At 38.3% G+C, this 24,246-nt stretch overlaps 1 protein-coding gene across 4 annotated transcripts in view; it reads right to left on the bottom strand.

Annotated features, from left to right (window-relative positions):
- Positions 1-24,246, bottom strand: part of DOCK4 (dedicator of cytokinesis 4) — a 345,383-nt gene that overhangs the window by 7,705 nt on the left and 313,432 nt on the right. For 3 of the 4 annotated variants that reach the window (XM_087723614.1, XM_087723616.1, XM_087723615.1), the window contains 10 exons: positions 21,485-21,626; positions 20,318-20,484; positions 19,099-19,185; positions 17,146-17,322; positions 14,818-14,901; positions 10,628-10,747; positions 10,223-10,341; positions 8,231-8,351; positions 5,089-5,170; positions 4,773-4,882 (listed from right to left, as the gene is read on the bottom strand). In XM_087723614.1, coding sequence (XP_087579740.1) covers positions 4,773-4,882; positions 5,089-5,170; positions 8,231-8,351; positions 10,223-10,341; positions 10,628-10,747; positions 14,818-14,901; positions 17,146-17,322; positions 19,099-19,185; positions 20,318-20,484; positions 21,485-21,626 — 1,209 coding nt within the window. The remainder of the gene's footprint in view (positions 1-4,772; positions 4,883-5,088; positions 5,171-8,230; positions 8,352-10,222; positions 10,342-10,627; positions 10,748-14,817; positions 14,902-17,145; positions 17,323-19,098; positions 19,186-20,317; positions 20,485-21,484; positions 21,627-24,246) is intronic. The other variant, XM_087723617.1, reaches the window with a different exon arrangement.

The following is a 24,246-nucleotide window of genomic DNA, read 5'->3' on the forward strand; positions in this document are numbered from 1 at the left end:
CAAGGAACTGAAGTCAGTGATAAAATGATAGAAGCAAACCAACATGTAAAATTGTGAGATACCTGAAGCAAGTAATATATTTAGAATAGAATAGAGCTGGAAGGGATCTTGGAGGTCTTCTAGTTCAGCCCACTGCTCTGGCAGGAAACCCTATACCCGTGATGGCAAACCTATGGCAACGTGCCAGACGTGGCACATAGCGCCCTCTCTGTGGGCAAATGAGCCATCATCCTAGTTCAACTTCACCATGCATGTGCCCATGCCTCCCACTGCCAACTTGTCTTCAGGTCTCTGACGGCGTGCACAGGGGAGGGACAGGTGCAGGGGGGCTGCGTGCGCATGTGCAGGGGGCACGGCACATGCAGTGGCCACACGCAGGGGTCATGTGTATGCACAGGGGGCAGGGCACATGCACGGGGCCGCATGTGCATTGCGCTTTGGGAGTTCAGGTGCACGCATTTGCGCATGTGCGCACACTTTGGGCATTTGGTCCAGAAAAGGTTAGCCACCACTGCCCTATACCATTTCAGACAAGTGGCTGACCAGTCTCTTCTTAAAAACCTCCAGTGATGGTGCCCACGATTTCTGAAGGCAATCTGTTTCACTGGTTAATTGTCCTCAGTGTCAGTACGTTTTTCCTTAATTCCAGGTTGCTTCTCTTTTTCATTATTTTCCAACCATTGTTTCTTATCCTGCCCTCTCGAGAACAATTTTAGAGACCCTTCTTCTTTATGGAAGTCCCTCAAATACTGGATTATTGCTATCATATCACCCCTAGTTCTTCTTTTCTTTAGACTAGCCAAGCCCAAATTCTGCAATAATTCTTCATATCTTTTAGTCTCCAGGCCTTTAATCATGTTACTTACCCTTCTCTGAACTTTTTCCAAAGTCTCAACATCCTTTTTGTAATGTGGTGACAAAAATTGGTTGTAGTATTCCAGGTGTGGACTTACTAGAGCTTTATAAAGAGGCACAAATAGTTCACATGATTTTGATTCTATGCCTCTGTTTATACAACCCATGATTGTATTAGCTTTTTTGGCTACTGCTGCAGACTGCTGGCTCATATTCAAGTGATCATCCACTAGGACACCCAGATCCCTCTCACAACTACTCTTTTTGAGCCACATCTCACCTAATTTTGCTTATACCTTTGATTTTTCCTGCCTAAACATAAAATTTTAGCTTTTTTCCACATTAAAATTCATTTTGTTGGATAAGGCCCATTGTTGAAGTTTGTCAATATATTTTTGGAACTTGTCTTCTGGGGTGTTTGCTGTTCTTGCCAGTTTAATGTCATCTGCAAATTTGATGAGTTCCCCTTCTATTCCCTTGCTTTGGTTTCCACTTCCCTCACCCACAAGGACCACTTGTTGAGTACGATTTGTCAGCCAGCTACAAATCCATCTGGTGGTGATGTTGTCTATTTTTCTAGCTTACCATGAAGTAGGTTGTGGTGTAATTTGTCAAATGCCTTACTGAAATCTAAGTATGCTATGTCCACAGCATTTTGTTGGTCTACTAATTTAGTTACTTTATCAAAGAATGAAATAAGATTGGTTTGGCATGATTTGTTTTGACAAACCTGTACTGGCTGCTAGTTATAACTTTACTTGTTTCTAGTTGTTTGCGGATCTATTTATGAGAAAGCAACATATTTATATATTTATGAACTCATGCTGTACTAAGGAGAAAGTAAAAGATGTGATAAGTACCCCAAAATGCATAATTTCACCACAAGGAGAAGACATGCAGGGTTTCAGTATAGAGAATAAGCTTAAGACAGATCTTGATGATTCAGACAACTTACCATTTAAAAAAATGTTAATTATGGTTGGTCACACAGTTAACCAGATATTCAGACTGCATTTGGCATTTTGTCTACTTATCCAGGCCTTCCCAAGAACCTGGGATAGGTACACGTTGTTGTTTAATAATATTAAAGTATTGTCACAGGATGTAAGCAGTTTCAAGTGAAGCTTTTGCAACTGACTGCTGGTAATGCGAATTCTGTTCAAGTAGTGCTTCAGATGTTTTGGAAGCAACTAATGTTATTGGTACTACTTTTGCTTTCTTTTGCTGCAGCTGTTTTACTTCTATTTGCAGGTCTTTATATGTTGTGATTTTTTTCTACTTCTTTCTCTTCTGCTATCTTGAGGTGTTGCAATGTCCACTACCAAGACTTTTTTCTCTTTCTTATCAACACTTTCCTTTCTATTTCCCCCTTTATCCTACATCTTCCCCCTTATCTTTTCCTACTTTCATTTTCTTTTGTATTTTATATCCTGATAAACTTTATAAAAATTTGCAAAAAAACCCCAAAACCCAAACAGTTGTTGTATGTGGATATACTTGTCTATTTGAATTTTAAGATGTGTGGCAGATGCTTGTTGATTTGAAACCTAAAGATCCACAGCCCTTTAGCTTCTTCATTTTCTATTATTTTTCCTGTTTTGGGGTCCCACTAGTTCCTGCTTGCAAGAAAGACATATTTCTTGCAAATATTCCAGCACTCCATTATAGCTACTTTGTCATGCTGTTGTTTGTAGTCAGTCTGTGATCTTTTTACAGTACTAACTTAGGGTCCACTGTTCTTTCAGCTTGTTTGGGGAGATGACATTTGCTGTCTGGTGCTGTCTTCTCAATTTTGGCTTTCTGTGCATTTCTTCTGTCTTTTGCATCCAGAATTTCTCTTTTTCTCTCTTTCTTCAAGTTTACTGTTCTTAGTCATTGCCAGATCTTGTTGTTCTCTTTGCTTGTTAATTTTTTTAATGTATTGGCCATGTCTTTTTCCTATTCTTCGTTTGGTGTTTCTTATATGCCAGATTATTGTTGTTGTTGTTGTTGGTCACACCATCAGCCAACAACATCTGTTTATCCCAAGTCCTTTGGAAGGACTCAGTAGGTGCATACAGATGCCAAATCCAGTCTCAATATCTTGCTGTGTGTCATGAACCATAATAAGAATAAGTTTTCCTGATTAACCATACTCAATAGAAACTAAATATAACATCCCAGCACATGAATTCAGAGCCTAATTAAATCATACAATATAATATATGGCATCTGGGCAACTAACCTATGCCACACTAGCCCATTCTTACATATTTACCCTAAAGAAAAGCTGTGATGTGATTTGATCCTTGTTTTGTGACATGAAAAGTACAATAAACGGTAAGTATGGAAAAAAATGAGTTTGATGGATATATTATTCCTGATTCAAACACAAAAAATGCTGACAGGATGGATCTGTGGCCAAGTCTTGCTTTACCATTTTAGCAATGACTTATCTATTTTCTCCCCACAGTGACGTAACCACATTGATCTAGTACCAGAACTCTCAGAAAACTATATTTCCAACCAACATCTATGCCATCCCTAACAAAGATATATGCAATTTCAATTGTGTCCATACCCAAAAGACCCCATTCAATTGCTGTTTTTCAAGAAAGGGACTTCATCTAAATCATCCTCATCTCTTAGATTTACTTTAAGATAGTAAGGGAAAAATGAACCATTCAAGGCTTCATTCATAATGCTTGTATGAGAAAAATATTTTTTAATATTTATCCTGCGGGGGCTACTGAGGATGTTGACACATTGAGGATTTTTTTTCTGCTGAATGAGCCTGTGGAAGAGCAGCTTCTGGGCCTACCTGCTCTTCAGACTCTCTTGGTGAATCGCTGATGCATTGCAGAATGGAACCTTCATTCCACTTGGCAAAGAATTTGTAGGCTAGGAACAAAAGTGGCACAGACTTTGTGTGGCATGTCTTAAAAAGCCACCATATAGAGATTTTTCTGTGCTGTTTCCTGTTCTAGCTGAGGATGGTAGAAAAATTCAGGAAGAATTTGGAATTAGTATTTGCCAAGACATAACTGTTACTGAGTAAAATCAATTACTGTGACATGTTAAGACTGTATGTAAGTAATGATGTAATAAAGCCACAAAGCCAACTACAAACTGGTATTTTCTGTCTTAAAAAATGAATTGCCGATATTTAAGTAGATACAAGGACAGTACATACTTTTTCTAAATTAAGATCCTCTGAAAGAGCAGAGTTTTATGTAAACTGACCTAGGAGTCCAGCAATCAAGAGGAAATGGATCATATCTGATCCAAGTCTCAGCATCACAAATACATTGCTAATTATGTGATAAAATGGAAAGAACTGCACAGGTCTTAAACATGTATTAAATAAAAACATTGTCTTTACTTAGAGATGAGATATATAAATTAAAAATGTCCATTCATGCATTTACTTCATGCAGACATTGCCTACTTTAAAATAAAAGGTGATTTTATTAACAAAAGGAACAACATTTTTATCTGACATTCTTAAAGATATGACTCAAAGAGTTGGTGCAGGTAAGCCAGAAGTAGACCACCTGGAGTGTTTCATGTTTTCTGGATCTGAATAGCAATCAACAATCAGGGCATCTAAACTGAGTTTCCTGAAATTATCACTTACTCTACCTGTAAATTCAAAAATATTTTGAATGGATATATGATGTAGGGTTTTGGCAAAAGTATGGAAATGGTTTGCCATTTCATTCTTCTGGAATGATTTGTTTTTGTTTTAAGTTCCCACTGTAACCTGGTATAGGCCCAGAAGTCTCCCATCCAAGCACTAATCAGACCAGCCCCTCATAAATTGAGATTATAGAACTTTAAAATAATAAGAATCAATCAGATGACCTAAAACATTTGTCTACCACAACAGTTCATTTTCAGGAATGTAGCTCTTTTACTGCACCCTGAGTAATGCCTACCTGTGAAGGTTCAGCAGGATTAGGGTAAATGGCACTACAGGGCCTCTCCCTTGGAGATAGGCAAGAGTTTTCTCTGGAATGTTTAAGCTTGTCTGATAACAGAGGTGACCCTGGAATACAAGAGAAACCTAGAGAATCAATGCAATTCTTCAATCCGCAATATGGTGGATTATTTGGGTGGGGGACACATATTGAATAAAGAATTTACAGAAGCCTATATCCCATGTGGAATTTCCATGTAATGTGATTTAGACCTAATACTATAGTTTTGATCCATAAAGATTCCATAAGGATCTTTGTGTAATAAAACACTAACCTCTGGTACTGGATGGAGCAGAGCTGGTCACATTAGGAGAAGCTGAGTGAGTAGAACTCAGACTTGAGGTAGATGGGCTTGGCTGGAAATACATAAAAGCCACAAACTCTCAGCATCATGCAACTTGATGAAAAAACATCAGCCATATGTACTGACTAATAGTGTGGTACATTATGACAGTAGCTCAATATGTAATATTTGAAGCAAAAATATGGTTGGGTGATACATAAATGATTGAAGATGTAACCTGATGCCTGTCTATTGCATAAAAGAAAAGTGGCACAGAGGAACTAGTTTTTTTTACTGCAACCTAAATCCAATTCAGATTATTCCATAATGACCAGTTCAGATTTTGTCTAATTTATTTCTTTTAATAACCATTGATTGATTGTGCCAACCTTTATAAAATAACTGTAAAATAACAAGGTCATTTCCTCTTGCTCTAAGATTTTTAGCAATGTTCTTCTTTTGTAAGTCTTTCAGAGGAGAATTTTGTCTTCTATTTTCAATTACATTCTATCCCTAGTGATTAAAAGTGTAGGGTAAAAAATGTCCCACCCTTTTATTTTGGAAGAGTTGTAAGACAAAAGTATTCTTGAGAAAGAATTTAAGAGAAACAAAAGATGCATTAATATTAATTCCAAAAATAAAACAATATATTAGAGTACTTGCAGATATTTGAATTTTTTTTCTTTCAAGTAATTTTTGTCTTTGTTGTATGCATAACTAGGCCAGTTAAATATTCTTTTTATTAGATGCATATCCCAAATAATGCTTAATCAGATTTTTACTGAGATAATTAAAAACTGAAAAGTACCACCTTAGATAAAAAAGAAATAAATGTTTACATTTGTCTTCATATTCAAAATCCATGCAGTTGTCACAGTGACTCTGGATTAATCATTCCAGTAGAGCAGGGGTTCCCAACCACCGGGCCGTGGTCTACTACCAGGCCACAGCCTATTTGCAACCAAGCCGTAGGCTGGTGCACAAACGCACTCAGCTCAACTTGTGTGAATGGCGGGCTGGGGCATATAATACATGAATGTGCAGCTCCACTTGCAGTTGAATTGCATCTGGATGTGCATGCATGGCAACCCTGCACTCACGCGAGCCAAGCTGCATACACACACAAAGTTGGGGAACACTGCATTAGAGAAACAGGTGTGAATCTCACAAAACACAGACTATGATGATTTTTTAATGTAATCCTATAATGAGGAATCCCAGGATTAATATATTAAAACTTTGCACTTTTTTGTGTTTGACTGATAATCTTATAGATAATATATAGGCTTACCTGGATTTGGTTTTTCTCTTCTAGATACATCATTGAAGAATCTTGGCATCTTACTCATTTTAAAATTATTTCAAAAGATGCATATTTGTACATAAACAAGAATTTAAAACCTGGCATCTCAGGACAAAATTCTACACTAGGTCTCCAGAGAAGACGTCATATTCCAAAGGATTCTTGCCTTAGATATCAACAAAATCTTCAGAGCCGAGGTGACACAGTGGTTAAATGCAGCACTGCAGGCTACTTCAGCTGACTGCTGTTCTACAGTTCGGCTGTTCAAATCTCACCGGCTCAGGGTTGACTCAGCCTTCCATCCTTCCGAGGTGGGTAAAATGAGGACCCGGATTGTTGTTGGGGGCAATATGCTGACTCTGTAAACCGCTTAGAGAGGGCTGAAAGCCCTATGAAGCGGTATATAAGTCTAACTGCTATTGCTATTGCTAAAATCTAAGTCCCACATGGAAATTGGTCTATTGTTACAACTCTTAGCAGTATAAAAATAAATACGGCTTAACCATTTTCTTCCACCTTCAGGAACATTTACTCATATCAAGAAATAATCATCTAATAATTACAGTAGTACAGAACCATATAACTTACTCATACAAGACTATGACTACATGTCAGGTTTCGTACAATAAAACTGTATTTAAATTGCCATTAATAATATTATGGCATCATATTTTAAAGTTTTTGATAACTGTGAGTTTACTTAATACTCTAGGGAGAGTTAGGGCCAAGTCTCTCACCCATATCTGTGGAAACAGTTTTGTTCTAGTTTTTTGTGGCAACCATATTTGATAGATGAGTTTTTGCCCTTTTTTAAAACATATTTTTGTTTGTTAGAGTTTTAAAATTTGGGGGGCAGACTACTGAATGTCACATATCAGTCAGTGGTGGGATTCAAAATTTTTTACTACTGGTTCTATGGCCATGGCTTGGTGGGCGTGGCAGGGGAAGGATAGTGTAAAATCTCCATTCCCTCCCCACTCCAGAGGAAGGATACTGTAAAATCTCCATTCTCTTCTGATCAGCTGGGACTTGGGAGGCGGAGAATAGATGGGGGCGGGGCCAGTCAGAGGTGGTATTTACCAGTTCTCCAAACTACTCAAAATTTCCGCTACCAGTTCTCCAGAACTGGTCAGAACCTGCTGAATACCACCTCTGATATCAGTATACGTATATGATACGTATCAGTATATGAGCCGTGGTGGGCACAGTGGTGACACTATTTCTGCTCACTGCCAGGAGTTCAATCTTCACCAGCTCAAGATTGACTCAGCCTTCTATCCTTCCAAGGTTGGTAAAATGAGGACCCAGATTGCTGGGAGCAATATGCTGACTCTGTAATCCATTTAGAGAGAGTTGTAAAACACTATCATGTGCTATTGCTATTGCTATAAGATATCACTGCTTCCTTTGTGGATATTTAAGAATAAGTAGTAGAGCAAGTGCTTACAAGCCTACATGTTAAAAGTCAGGTTATTTAATAAAGCAACCACTAGACATGCTTGATAAAGATACATATGTATCTTTGGGACTTTACCATAAAAAAGAAACCACTTTCCTCTGGACTTAATGAAATAGAAATTAACTTTTCCCACCTGATGTATTCATTAATTAGTTTTTGGTTACTAGAACTATATTTTAAAGATGCATTGTTTTAAACATAATGCTATTATATAATAACTTACAAGTTAATAGACACTTTACATTGTTTCAACTATCAGTAAATTCAAATCCTCATGGTCCTTTTTGGATTTGCTGCTTTCTCGCACAACTTCCCATCCTATAACAAGCCTTAGAAGATGAACATTTATCAGATGAAGTATCATTTGGTACCTGCATGTTGAAAACTTCATCCGAGCTCTCGGATTGTCCAGTTATATTGCTGACCTCTGCAGATGCTTGAGAGGACAATGATGAGGAAGAATATCTGTTGATAGCTGGATAGCTTAATGGACTGTTGCAAGCAAAGTACAGAACAAATTTCATTAATCCTGATTCTATTTTCAGTTTATCATGCCCTACTTTTAACAATTTAATTCCACAGGACCCATGTATAAAATATACATCCACATACAGGTAGTCCTCAACTTACAACAGTTCATTTAGTGATCATTTGAAGTTAGAATGGCACTAAAAGAAGTGAAATATGACCATCTTTCACACTTAGGACTATTGCAGCATCTCCATGGTCATATGATAAACATTCAGACACTTGGCAACTGACTCGTATTTATGACAACTTTAGTATCCCACAGCCATGTGATCACCCTCTGCAACCTTCTGACAAGCAAAGTCAATCTGAAGCCAGATTCACTTAACAGTTGTGTTATTAATTTAACAGATGGGGTGATTCATTTAACAACTGCAGCAAGAAAGGCCACAAAGGAGCAAAATTCACTTACAATTGTCTCGGTTAGCAACAGAAATTTTGAGTTCAACAGTGGTTGAAAGTCAAGGGCTACCTGTATTGATATTTTTAAACTGATTTGAAAGATTATGTATGAATGGGTATTATTAGTTCATTTCAGAATGTTTTCTGATATGTCAGATTAACAGATTAATCTGTTAATTAAGAGTTGGAAGGGATCTTGTAGTTCATCTAGTCCAACCTTCCACCCAAGCAGACCCTACAAAATTTTTGACAGATGGCAGTCCAGTCTCTTCTTGAAAGCTTCCAGTGATGAAGCTCCCACAACTTCTGAAGGCAACTTCTGTTCCATTGGTTGATTGTTCTCGCTGTCAGAATATTTCTCCTTTTTTCCAGGTTGAATCTCTCCTTGATCAGTTTCCATCCATTATTCCTTGTCTGGCCTTCAGGTGCTTTGGAAAAGAGCTTGACCCCCTCCTCTCTATGTCAGCCCCTCAAATATTGGAACACTGTTATCACTGTTATCTCCCCTGGTCCTTCTCTTCACTAGACTAGCCATGCCCAGTTCCTGAAACCATTCTTCATATGTTTTAGTCTCCAGTCCCCTAATCATCTTGGTTGCTCTTCTCTGCATGCTTTCTAGAGTCTCATCTTTTTATAGTGTGGTGACCAAAACTTGATGCAGTACTCTAGGTGTGGGCTTACTAAGGCTTTATAGAGTGGTATTAGTACCTCACTTGATCTTGATTGTATCCCTCTGTTAATGCAATTTAGGATTGCATTGGCTTTTGGGCTGCAGCCACACACTATTAGCTCATATTGAATTGGTTGTTCACCAAGACTCGAAGATCCCTCTCACACTTACTGTTATTAAGTATGGTTTCACCAAGTCTATATGTGTATTTTTCATTTTTCTTGCCTAAGTGTAAGACTTTACTTTTCTCTACATTGAATTTCATTTTGTTAGATCAGGCCCAATGTTCAAGCATTTTTGGTAAGCAAATTTGGTAAGTTCCCCTTCTATTCCCTTATCTAAGTCATTTATGAAGATATTGAAAAGTACTGGGCTTAAGATGGAACCTTATGGTACCCCACTGCTTACTTCCCTCCATGTACATGTAGTAGCATTAAGGACTAATCATTGAGTACGATTAATCAGCCAGTTACAAAACCATCTGATTTGACATCCGCCTGATGTCAAAAGAAAATAGTGTATTTCCAAATTCTGCAATACAATTTCTCTCCTACCTTATGCCTTCCATCACAGTGACCTATCCAATTCTTTTGTGAATACTTCATAACTCTCTTAGCAGGTAAAAACAATTATTTTAGAAGATCAGAACTGTCTTAAATGTTTTGAATACTACCCCCTCCCCATTATGCATCTTATAAAAGATGCCCCTAAATTAGAAGCACAGGAAGCTTTTTTTATTTGTTTGTTAGTAGCTTTAACTTACCTACGTCTAGGAATTCTGCCCACCTCTGGACTCATGGATATAGGGACCGAATTTCTAGAGACACGTGGGCTTCCATTTGGAAAGTGACCTGGACTAGCCTGGATGCATGCAGCAAATTCCTAAATTCAAATTTGACAATAAGAATTACTGTTTTAAAGATATATTTACATCTTAAATGAATATTTTATGGGAAAAATGAAATATAGTAAACTAAGATGGTGTTTCTTAATTAGTTTTTAAATCTATTTCTCAGCTGAAGTCATGAGGTTTTAAGAAAATCAATGCAGCCAGAAGATGTCACTGTTTATTGCTTAATAAAAATGTTATTTCAGATGCAGACATTTCTGTATTTGTTTTCAAATGTATTCTGACTTTGGAAGACCTATCAGCATAAATCTCACATACCTGTATTCCTAAACTAGATTTCATCACGAAAAACTGATCCACCAGTTTTTTATGTAAAGGTCTCATATCCTGTGGGACAAACGTCTCATGGACTGCTAAACCGAATTCAAGAATCTGGGCCTTAGAACAAAATCCAAAACAAAATATTTGAACACACACAGGCATACACACATAGAAAGGTGGGGGGGGGGGAGAGTTCAATAACATAGTAATACAATTCAGAAATTTGTACTATTAATGCTATATACTCAGTTCATGCCGAGACAATATGGATAACTCATGATTTAGTGATGGGATTAAAAACCAATTAATGTCCGACATTCATTCATTAAAGATTAGTACTTCATCTGAACCCTAATTATATTTTCCCTTCAAGAAGAGAGTATGAGGTTTTGATGAAACAAGCCAGCTTCCAAGACCAATTGCTAATCAAATCTCACTTTAAATATATGACAGTTAAAATTAACAATAAAGTTTGCTTGATTTGGGCAAGACAATAAGCTACAAATCAAACTGGATTCATATTAGATTAATAGAGTTGGAAGGAACCCTGTGGGTTAGTCCACCAACACCCAGCTCAAGCAGGAGACCCTACATCATTTCTGACATGGCAGTGCAGTCTCTTCTTAAAAGCTTCCAGTGATGAAGCTCCCACAACTTCTGAAGGCAACTTCTGTTCCATTGGTTGATTGTTCTCACTGTCAGAAAATTTCTCCTTATTTCTAGGTTGAATTTCTCCTTGGTCAGTTTCCATCCATTATTCCTTGTCTGGCCTTCAAGTGCTTTGGAAAATAGTTTGACCCTTTCCTCTCTGTAGCAGCCCCTCAAATATTGTAACACTGCTATTATGTCTCCCCTGATCTTTCTCTTCAGTAGACTAGTCATGCCCTGGAAACTTACAATATCAGACTTTTTAATGCATAAACTTTATTATAGGTAGGCCTTGCTTAACAACAATTCATTCAGTGACCATACAAAGTTACAATGATGCTGAATGAGTGATAACTATGATCGATTCTCAAATTATGGCCACTACATTGCCTCCCACAACCACACGATTAACATTGGCTGTCCACCTGCCTTTACAACAGCTGCAGGCACTCAACTCTACCCCACTTGCCTATCTCTCCCGTCTCTGCTCTTTTGGCCTTCCTGCCCACCCTGCCTCTGCACCCTGCTTACCTTCACTGCTTTGTTCCTCCCACTGCTGAGAAGGTGTACCTGGCCTAGGCAGCTGCCGGCCTTCATTATGCCTCAGGGAGGTCTTGTACAGGGTCCTTGAAGCCGCCCAAGGCCGCCGAAGGACTAGGTGTATCGCAGCAGCAGCAGGAACAAGACAACAAAAGTCAGCTGGAGTAGTGGGAAGTGTGCTGTAGCAGGCGTATATGGCAGTGGAGTATAGGCCAGCCCAAAAGGCAGTGGGTGGAAATAGCTGGGTGAGGGAAGTGGAAACCAAAGCAAGTACTACAAGGAAGCATGAGTTCCTTGTCTAAGGATGAGATGGAATGGGACCTTTAGGTTCCCACCCTTGCCACACCTCCGTCACCTCCAGCCACCCGTCTCAGCCCATTCACAGCTTTCTTCCTTACTGCCCGCCCCCGGTGATTCTCTCTGGCCAATGGGCCTCTGGCCCTTTGCCCCTTGCCCTTTGGCTTGGCCCATTCACCAGAACACTGTTTGTACCAGGAGTTTTGCTTCACAGGACAAAAAGTAGCCAGTCAATCAGGTGGCAAGTGTCAAAGATAAGGATGGGAAGGGTGACCGAGGGGGCTGGAAGGAGGATGCCATTGGTGACAGGTTACCAAAAAGAGAAGGGGAGGTGCAGGCAAATGCTGCCTGCACATGGTTCATGCTGGTGTTGGGAAGAGGAAGCAGGCAACACTGCATGCGTATGTGTGTGTGCGCGCGTGTCTGTGTGTGTGTGTAAAGGTGGTGGCATATGGTGGGAGGGAAGCTAAACTGCCTGTTCGGCAACAAGCAGGCAGGATCGGGAGCAGGGGGGAGGCCAGGTGTGGGGGCAATGGCAGGGATGAAAATGGTGCCACCACAGACAAAGGACAGGCAGCAGTGGGAGGGGGCTTCCCAATTTGACCTCTCACATCCATTGTCTCTGCACCTGGACTCTGGTTTAACACAGAATGGGCAATTCAGTTCCCCCCCCCCACCATTACACGCCATGCCATTTGACACTCCCCCACACCATAGCATCCGTGTTTACCCAGCTCTCCAGGAGCAGCGTGCAAACAGCATTTGCCTGCTTCCTCGTCCCAGCACCAGCACAAGCTGCACACAAGCAACGTTAGTCTGCCTTCCCCCCATTGCTCTCTTCCATCACCTGTCACCCATCGCATCCACCTTCCAGCCCCCTCAGTCACCCTTCCCAGCCCCATTGTTGCTGCCTGCCAGCTGATTGACTAGCGGTTTTTTGTCTCTTGGTGCGAAACTCCAAGGACTCCCAGGATGGTGTCTTGGCGAATGTGCTGAGACAAAGGGCAAGGGGTAAAGGACCAGAGGCCCATTGGCCAGGCAGAATCACTGGGGGGGGGGGAGCCAATGGAGGAAGAAAGCTGGCTATGAATGGGGTGGGGTGGGTGGCTTGAGGTGTGGGCCTGAAGGTCCTAGACCAGTGATGGCGAACCTATGACACGCGTGTCAGTGCTGACACGCGTAGCCATTTGGGGTGACACGAACAGGATTTCATGCGATTCATCCTCGGCTCCTGCACGGCCGCTGAGGATGAAAGAATCTGTGCTGGAGGAACGGGGGGGGACGACGTGTGATCTCCCCCGCCCACACTCACTTACTGTATCGCCACCACCCCTTTCTGAGCGCAGGGGCTGCTGGTAAGGCATGCGTGCTGTGCGCACACACGTCATCAGCGCGGCGAGGGAGGACCCGCAGGAGAGGAGCGCGGGAACAGTGCGCGCCTCTCTCCAGTCAGGCCGGCACAGAGAGTCTACAAAAAAGTCACTAATAGGCAGGTTAGTTAAAGAATTCGCCCTCCCCCTCACTTATCTCAATTCACGGCAGGGCTGTGGAGTCTGCTGCTTCCAGCTCCACGTCCTCATCAACATGCCGCTCCGGCCCGCCCCCGCTATGAATATTCATATTCTTCGCCCTCGCGTCACTAGGAATATTCATAGCAGGGGCGGGCTGGAGCGGCATGTTGATGAGGACGTGGAGCTGGAAGCAGCCGACTCCACAGCCCTGGTTCACGGCACCCCAAACAAGTTCAATAATATCAAGGGCAACATACAAATCGACTGATGAACAAAGAAGTTACTAAGCAGGTATGTTAAATAATTTGTTTTTGGTTTATTAAATACAATTATATATTGCAATTATACATTTTTGTAGTTTAAACTATAAATTGCGCAAAATTATGTTTTTGTCAAAGTGACACACAACGCGAGTTATGCTCGATTTTTTGCCGATTTTTGACACACCACGCCAAAAAGGTTGCCCATCACTGTCCTAGACCCTAATGAGAAGGTCCTGACCTAACAACCACAACTAGGAATACCAGAACTGCTATTGCTAACTGATGCAATCACATGCTTTTTCACCTAATGACCGCTTCACTTAGTGATGGAAATTCTTGTCCCAATTAGGATCATTAAACAAGGACTAATTGTATTATGAGTTCTATTTATTTAGTTGCCTCTCTTTTGATAGCAGTGTTCAAGGAGAGCTACCGGCTATTCTGAGTTCCATACAAAGAAAATGACCACATGTGAAACCCAGCACAAATTAACACACACAATAATAAATTCCAACAATTTTCTAGTTTAAATATTTCATTATCAATTTTAAAAGAAGAGAGAATTAAAATTATAGGATAATATTGGGGATTACTTAATACCACAACTTTATTTCTTCTTTCCTACTTGTACTAAGCCAGATGGAATTTATTTGCTGTTTATTCATATTTCCTTATAATACAGTGAGATACAGATACATACAGATATGGAAAGCAAAATCCTATCTCTTTGCCACCTCTTCTTAACGTCAAAGAGATCTTGTTATCAGTAACTCTTAGTATGCTTTCTCTTCCCTGTCCAGTCCTTCTAAATATTTGAAAAATCCTTAATAGAATCTGAATGGAAAATTGCTATGATGTAATGCTTTTTCCTAGCTCTGCCAGCTTTGTTAAAATTGATTGAAAGCAGCTTGCTTAAATTTTATTTTACCTGCTCAAGCATCAGTTCTCTTAAGCATGTGATCTTTTCTCCATCCTCTGGATGGTTCAGAACATATTCCTTCACAAAGAATGCCTGAGAAGAATACAATAATTGCACAAAGTCATCCATGTTATTTCAAAGTTATACATATAATACATGTATTATAGAAAAATCCTGTTTCTCTAACAGTATCTTGACTATTATTTATACCATCTATGGATGCACTAAGTTCTATCAATATCTGTTTAAATTACTTGAATTATGAAAAAATCTTCAAACATTCTTATTAAATTACATGGAATCATATTTTATGATCTATTTTGACAGCTAGGAAATCTAGCTACAGGTCTCTTACATCATAGTTATATGTCATGAATTGATAAAATGTATACATTGATAAAATAGTGAACAGTTAAATATGGTAACCTACATCAAATGGGAAGACTTTCACATTTTGGAATTCTCAAAATCAATGCACTTTTAAAATAACAGAATACCAGAATAACAGAGTTGGAAGGGACCTTGGATATCTATGTGTCCAACCCGATGCTCAAGCAAGAAACCTTACCATTATGGTTGTCCAATCTCTTCTTAAAAACCTCTAGTGCTGGAGCAACCACAACTTCTGGAGGCAAATTGTTCCACTGACTAATTGTTCTGTCAGGAAATTTATCCTTAGTTCTAGATTGGTTCTCTGCTTAATTAGTTTCCATGCATTGCTTTTTGTCTTGCCTTTAGATTGATCCCCCCTTAAATATCGGAATTGCTATCATGTCACCTCTATTCCTTGTTTTCATTAGACATATCTAATTCATACAATTGTTCTTCATATGTTTAACCTCCAGTCCTGAATCATGTTTGTTGCTTGTCTCTGCACTCTTTCATTCAATAGAACTGCAAATTCATGGGCCCATATCCATAGCAGAAATTGATATTTATCTACCAGAAGACGAGAGCTCCACTTTGTCCTCCAGTTTATGTTCACATTGAGTAATTTGTAGAAATAATAAAGATGGCATATAAATAAAAATAAAAAGTAAATGTTGCCAATGCACACAACATACTACATCACATAATGACATAGGAAAAATGTATTCTCACAATGTTATTTTACAAACAGAAAAAGCTAAAACAATAGTAACAAAAGTATAGTGTAATAATCAGAATACTATACTAGATAGAAAAATATTCAAATCTTAGACATAGAAATTCACAACTTCCTCAGTCTAATGCTCTCAGAGTTGTTTTGATAATAATGATGGGGAAACAGAAGCATAATATAGTGTACTTGTTCCGAGCCTCTTAAAGAAAGAATTAAAAAGCATAAAGGCAGTTCTCATTTAATGATGAATCAAATTAACAACAACTTTGAAAAGAGTGCTCTGTGGCCTATAAAGCACTTCTAAGCATTGCAAAAACATTGCACCATCCTCCACCGTCAGAGGATCATGTTCTGGGTGCTCGGTGATCTACACTTACGATATTGCTAAGCCTCCACCCCCAACCCCACCCCAATGATCTGTGATCACCATTTGCAATCTTCGTTGCTGACTTCCTCAAAAAGTCAATGGAGAAGTCAGCAGGGATGTTGCAGCAGAGGGTATGGAGGTGAGTTCAAATATTTTGAGGGGTTACAGGAATGGAACTAAATCTTCAAATTTCAGCTCTGTTCTGACTGCCCCACAAAATATTTCTCTCCATGCATAGGCAGGGGGTGGGTGGGCTGCAGGAATATTTGAGAGCAAAAGGCGATTTTGTAGGGACTGAAATCCCCAGCAGGCAGATCTTTCGATCTCAGAGCTGTGTCCAAGCAGGATTTCAGCTTTGTGTGCAGTTGAAATGTTTTAGCAGGCAGCTTTTCCTGACCAAGAAGATTACTTAATAACTGCAATCAGGAGTGCCAGGATTGCAATCATTGAGCAAAACAGTCACATTGGCATCTCACTTAATGATCGCTTCACTCAATGAGTGAGATTCCAACTCCCCCTTGGGATTGTTAAAGGCTACCTGTATAATAAATATTGCAGATTTGAAAATCAATTGAAATATTTAGTCATTCAGATTTTAAATATTTGTAGTTAATATAACAATAAATTTAAATAAAAATAGCATTTATCTAAATTAGATTTAGTGAATTGGGAGAATAAGAGAACTTATTATCTTATTGAAGACCCATATAATACTTAATAATATAGTATTCTATAGAACCTAATGGACAACTGAAAGCTCAAGCTATAGAGCTACAACACTTTTCTATTATTGCTCCATAGCAACTAGTATTTCAGATACTGAAACAAGAATGCAACCTAACCCCAACACATATGGAATGACACTTACTTCTTGATACCTGGCAACTCCCCCATTAACTGCTGCATCAATTACACCATTCAAACACATTGTAAGTGGATTGATATTCTGCATCTGTCGAGTCTTGCACTGACTGATCAATGTCCTTAATTGCTGGTTTTTATTTTCCAATACTTCAATAGCATTCTCCAATGGGCTCATTTCCACCTACACGTTGTTAACAAAAATGGCAAAAATAAAAATAAGGAAAGCTGATTTGCACCCGAAAGTCACAATAATATATGGTGATTTTCAAGCTATTTCATAGTCTATCATTCTGAGATTTTCATATTGAAAATACTATTATTAAATTCTATAAATTCTGGTATTTTTTATAGTTTTTATAATTACGCTATTGTGTTTTTTTCCTTTTCTGAATAAATTGTTCACAAGTCAGTTCCAATGATATCAATAAATTTTAAGTGGAGCATATAAATCCAATTTTGGAAAAGTTCACGCTTTAGTTTCTACTGTATGTAAGCAAATGAACATTACATAGAACTAGAAATAGGGAGATAGCTTTGAAATCTTAACTGCATTCATATATCACAGGAAGAACACAGTTCATTTTAACCTCATTTGATGAACAAGCCATTTATTAATTTGTATTTTTATTTATAACATTTATAACATTTGGCTGATTTATTTATTTACTGCATTTAATTACTAGATTTATAAAGCCAATCAACTCAAACAAGGGACTCTGGGCAACATACTGTATCCAAAATCTAAATAATAAATTAAATCCCATTCCACCCCATATTTAACATACACAAAACGTGAGTTTTCGTAGATTTTCACAGGTGTAGGTATGCTGGTCTTATTGTATTCGGGAGGAAGTTTTCCCTTTTCCAGCACCTTAAAGCTACAGGACATGAAATTAATTTTGAAGGACCCAGGTTAATCTCCAAAACTGAACACTTCAACAAGAGAATAATTATGGAAGCTATCGAAATAGAGAAACACCCCCACAACATGAATAAACATGATGATACCTCCCGCCTACCAGGCATCTGGAAACCAGCCCTAGTCAACAAATGAGCCCCACCCACCACCCAGGCCGTTACAACACGAAACAACAATAGATACACAGCCAGCACCAATCAGCATCAATCTACTAATCATGATACAACCACACAACCAATCATTCCACTTACTGAAACAAAGCCAGCACTCCATACCCTCCCATCAAGATTTATAGAAAGGTGACAGCTCCGACCACGCTTTAAGCCCAAAACCCAGCCAGAAGATGGCGAGTGAGACCTTGCAGAAATGTTGCCAAGACAATCTCAATCTTACACAGGAAAAGACCCGGACACAACAAGACCAGCATACCTACACCCATGAAAATCTACGAATATATATATATATATAGTTACAATTCAAGTGCCAATTCATCACACTTCTAAATGAGTGATTATTATTAAATAAATGCCTTAAATAGGAATCCTAAAGACCAGGAAAGAATAATGTAAGAATATGCACTTATTCTATGATTAAGGATGATTCTGAAAAAAAGTTACTGGACAATTTTAGCACTAGAGATAGTATGAGAATATTTTGGTATTCAGAAATTAGAGCAACATATTCAATATACCATCACATATTGTATGATTTATTAAGCAACATAATAAAGGAGTACAATATACTTAAATTAATTTCTAACTTTCTTAGCCATAGCTCTTCATATTCAAGTAGTAAAACTGTAATTATCAATTCATTTTTACACAGGTTTTAAAGCACTAATAATTGTATAAACAAATTTCTTCCTTTCCTTTTCTCTCTGACTTCTTAGAAAAGTTCAAAATCAGACTTGGGCTTTATTGTTATTTGCTATTTTTTATTCTAATGTAAGCAATTTAAAGCAGCATGCAAAATATATTTGGCATCTAATATTCTATGGTAATGGTGGAGGGTCACCTATTTTTCCCAGCTTGTACTCACAATTTCACGTTTCTCCACTTCAAACCATCGGGAAATTCCTGGCAAACTCTGTACCAAGATCAGTGTTGTTCTCTCTACCCATAAACTCTGAAATAAAAAATAAAATGCCAGTTACATATTCTATTTCTGGAGTGAGGCAGAAGGAACTATCTACAACAGTTTATGTATTTAATTTTGAATGCTAAAGAGGTAGAGGGAATATTTATCAGTTTATTTAAATAAAACAGGATAGTAACTTTCTTGGCAGCAACTCAAAAGTCTCGGAGTCAGCAACTTTAAACACTCAAAGAGCCACAAAGGTCCTAACCAAAAGCCCCCCATTTAATTCTGGAGCTGACTGGAAGTCTGGTTCCCCCACATTAGAGCCTCCTCCTAGTGCAGCGTCCTTTTTCCTCTGCCAATGGGAAGTCTGTTTCCCCCACTATAGTCTCCTCCTAGCATGGTGTCCTTTTTCCTCCACCTGTCCTAATCGAAAGCCCTTTCAATTGTGGAGCCGACCAGAGGTGACAGGGAGCCACAGCAGAGGGATGAAAGAGCCACATGCGGCTCCAGAGCCGTGGGCTGCTGACCCCTGCTCTAGATCAGAGATCCCCAATCCCCAGTCCGTGGACCGTCATCAGTCTGTGGCATGCCAGAAACTGGGCTGTGCAAACAAGTGAAGCCCCATCCATGGAATGTAGGCAGCACATGAAATCACATCCTCTCCAGCCTGTGGAAGAACCTCTCTCCACGGAACCGGTCCCTGGTGCCAAAAGGATGGGGGCCATTGCTCTAAATAACCCTGGTGCTAGTCAGTTTGACAGAACGGTGTGCCTCTGTCCTTGTTTGATAATTTAGCTTTAAACCTTTCATCTTTGCTGGGTACCCAGGTTCCTTTTCTTTCTTAATCAGTGCTATCAATCCTCATCACTATCTCTCATTTCCATATAAGTTTCTTTAGATATGGCATATGGCATTATTAGGAATGATTTGTATTCACAAAAACCCCAATTTCGCACCCTATCTATGTCATGTAAATGTGGCATATCTTAATTCCCTCTATATGATGTGAAGAAAACGAATTTTCATTTTCTGAAATAACAGGAAAATAAAAATATGTATTTAACATATAACAAACCCCAATGAGTCATCTAGTTTTACTTTTTAATTCTATGAATTCTTCTGGGAAACCATAAAATGAATCAAATATTTGTTAATGAGAATTGGAATGATAATATACCTTGAATTCGTTATCTTTGTCTTTGGTCCCTTTGTGAAATGGCCTGTCATATCGGAATCGCCAAATATGATTTACTTTATAAAAACTTTTGATATTATCTGGAATGCCTTCTCTTTGCAGGACATCCTGGCTCTCAGGAATTGGGGTCACAGCATAGATTTGCAGATCTATATATAAAATGTTAAGTACTAAGTAAACAGAAGAGGATGCATTTGCTAGAGGAAAGAAAGCAAGGTAAAGTGCATAATGGTTAAACAAGCAATACTTCTTTTCTGATTTGGAATTTGCCAGAGGAAACAAAACAAAACAAAATATGAGTTTGCCTAATATTTCAGTCCCATTGTTCTCTACATAACGGACTAGGACCCCTTGACTCATACTGTGAAAGAAAGAATTACTATTACTATGCACCTGACCACAAACAAAGAGCTTCAGAAAGGAACCTGCCAGACACATTATCCTTTATCTTAAGAGTTCTATGCAACCTATTTTCTTTCTGTTTTAGAATATCCATTAGGACAATATTCAATCATTAGCCAAGCACTTAAAGTTCAATGATAAGATTACTTTTTTGTATATACTCCATTTTTTTATTTTTTAAATAGATAGAATAGAATAGACTTCTTTATTGGCCAAGTGTGGCTGTGAACACAAGGAATTTGTCTTTGGTGCATATCCTCTCAGTGTACATAAAGAAAAATAAAATACATTCATAAAGAATCATAAGATACAACACCTTGAGTTTTCATTTTAATCAAAAGGAAACCTGTAATTCAACTAAATATTTTTGTTACTATTATTTTCCCTCTTTTCTTTTAGTCCATTTTTCTGTTAGCATGATTATGTTGACAAATGATTATGTCCCATCAAGTAATTTTCATCTCCTAGATAGCACATAGATACCCTGCATTACAATCTATCCATAACCTGCTCTTTTAGGTTTGGCCATCCAATAGTGCATCCATTGCTTCTGTAACTAAGTCTAGTCCATGACATAGCTTTTGGATCTGCTATCAGTATATTTAATTTCCTTTTTCCATTACTACTTTTAAAATAAATCCAGATCTGTACAGTGGAGTTTAAAAGTGGATTTTAGACACACTGCTCCATTTAAAGTTAAACTAGTAGACATTAACATGAATGGCTTTAAAACAATAATAGGGATACACTGTGCCTCTGCTTGAAAGATGGTTTCATCCGGTTGATTGGCATGTTGCATAGCAATGGCATGTGGAAACTCATTTAACATCCGCTGTTGAAAAGCCTCGAGACGCTCATAATCATGTCCTCGGCAAACAAATTCTTTGTTCTGCATAATGAAAGAAAATAAAACTCTTTCTATAAATAAATGTGAACAGCTTCCTCTTGTTCTAAGATTCTTTAGCAATGTTCCTCCTTTGTAAGTCTTTCAGAGGACAATTTTGTCTTACATTATCAATTGCACTCTATCCCTAGCTATTAAAAAATTAGGGTAAAAGGTGCCCCACCATTTTATTTTGGAGGAGTTGTAAAACAGAAGTACTTTTGAAAAATAATTCAAGAGAAAATAAAGATGTATTAATATTAATTCCAAAAATAAAACAATATATTAGAGTATTTGAAGATATTTGAATTTTGTTTCTTTCAAAAATAGTTTTTTTTCTTTGTTGTATGCATAACTAGGGCAAGTTAAATATCCTTTTGTTAGACACACACCCCAAATAATGCTTAATCAGATTTTTATTGAAAGAGTTAAAAACTGAAAAGTACAAGTTTGGATGGAAAAGAACTAAATGTTTACATTTTTCTTTATATTCAAAATCCACAAGGTTGCCACAATGGCTCCCAATTAGTCATTCCATTAGAGAAGCAGGGGTGAATCTCACAAAACACAGACTACAATAGCAAAATGATTTTTAATGTAATCCTATAATGAGGAATCCCAGGGTTAATATATTAAAACTTTGCATTTTATTGTGTTTGACTGACAAAATCAGTCGAAAAAATAGACACAGGTAGTTTTCAACTTATGATCAAGAATGGGACTTCTGTCGCTAAGCAACATTGTAGTTAAGTGGGTTGCATCCAATTTTATGATCTTTTTCACCCTGGTCTTTAAGGGAATCCCACTTCCCCCATAGACTTTGGTTGTCAAAAGTGGAAAGGCAATCATGAAACTCCAGGTTGCTATAACCATCGTAAGTATATGCCAGTTGTCAAATGCCTCAGTTTTGATCCCATGACTGCTGGGATGCTGCAATGGTTATAAATCACTCTTTTTACATTGACATTTTTGAATAGTCATTAAATGAATGGTTATAAATCAAGGACAACCTATAGTCTGTTTTCAGGTCTGTCACACCAGCTTATATATATAAAAAAACATAACTATGATCTGAAAGAGATATTTTATTTACATTAAAATTAAGAAAGCAAATCAATTAGTAAAGCATAATTAATCACACAAAGAAATTACTCTCAAGTGATTTTATTTATGGCTATTTACAAGAATATTCTGATGTTACTAAATCCCACGTTTCAAAAGAATGTATGAATTCTGGGGCTTCCTGGGCGAGGCTTACTGATGGAAGCAGCTTAACATAGCTGCTCCCGAGTTCCTGGTCACGTCATCTGTTTAGATGATCGTCTATCAGACGTCTAACAGGTTTCTTACTCTTCGGGCAAGAAGGGAAGAAGATTAGTTCTGCTGTGCAAATGCCCTTTGATTTTTGCAGCTTCTGTGTCTGTGGAAAGAGGGGGGCCAGCCAAAGGCAGAACGGCATCCGTGCTGGGAATCTCCAACTGCTTTGTGCAGTACGAAGTAAGCATCCTCCCACTCAGATCAAAGTTTGAACTATTTGATTTTAACACGAGCTGAGCTCGCATGCAAGGACTTTAATTGTTTATCCAAATCCTAGCTTCATTTTTTACAAGATCTTCTTCCGTTAATTTATCTACTTAAAGAGGCATTTAAAATGTCGACGAGCCTGCGGAATTCCTGCGTAACAATGATTATTTTCTTAATCTCCTTGTTAAATTCTACAGAGCTTTAAAACTTCAAAGGAAAGGAGTGATTTATTACTCTGCCTCGCAGCCGGCCAGCAGAGTTTTACTAATCAGTTTCACTTTTACAAGACTTTCTTTCTTCCGTTAATTCTGCTAATTTAGAGACACTTAAAATGGTGATGAATATGCTGAACTGTCTCGTTACAATGCTTATTTCCTGAAACCTTTTGCAAAGTCCTACCGAGCCTCAAAAACTTCAAAATAAAGGGGGAGATTCAGTACCTCTTTCCATAGCTGTACAGTGGGTCAGTAGAGTTTTATTAATTGCTTGAAGATAAAACTTGGAATGGCCTCAAAACCAAATCCTAATTTGAAACCCCCCCTTCAGCCCCCAGAAGCACATCTCCAATAGCTAGTACAAAGTTGCAGCCTCCGCTCTCCATGCCCCCTGCTGGAGATTTGCTAATGAAAGAATTCTTCTTGAGGGAATTAAATGAGGCTCTCAACACCCAGACAATTAAAGTGGAAGACAAACTTAAAGACTTTAAAGAGAAGATAAAACAGGAGATAAAACAGGAGATAAAACAGGAGATAAAACAGGAGATAAAACAGGAGATAAAACAGGAGATAAAACAGGAGATAAAACAGGAGATAAAACAGGAGATAAAAGAACTTAAAGAAGAGTTGTATGATAAAATTGATGCCAGGGTTGTTAAAATTAGAGATGATATGCTGGGGCTGGTAACTGTACTGACAGAACATGTTTCCGGAATTGAAGATAGTCTAGAGGATCTTAATGAAGCTAATACCAACTTGACATCGAAAACAGAGGTGGTGCAACAAAAAGTTGAAAATGCTGAAAAAGAAATTATTATGATACAGTACAGGCAAATGGAACTGGTATTAAGAGTAAGGGGGTTGCGTGAAGAAAAACAGGAGAACCT

This window comes from Thamnophis sirtalis, unplaced genomic scaffold (genome assembly GCF_051295495.1).
Source record: "Thamnophis sirtalis isolate CommonGarterSnake01/CBP01778 unplaced genomic scaffold, rThaSir2_p1.2 scaffold_9, whole genome shotgun sequence".
Classification (NCBI taxonomy): domain Eukaryota; kingdom Metazoa; phylum Chordata; class Lepidosauria; order Squamata; family Natricidae; genus Thamnophis; species Thamnophis sirtalis.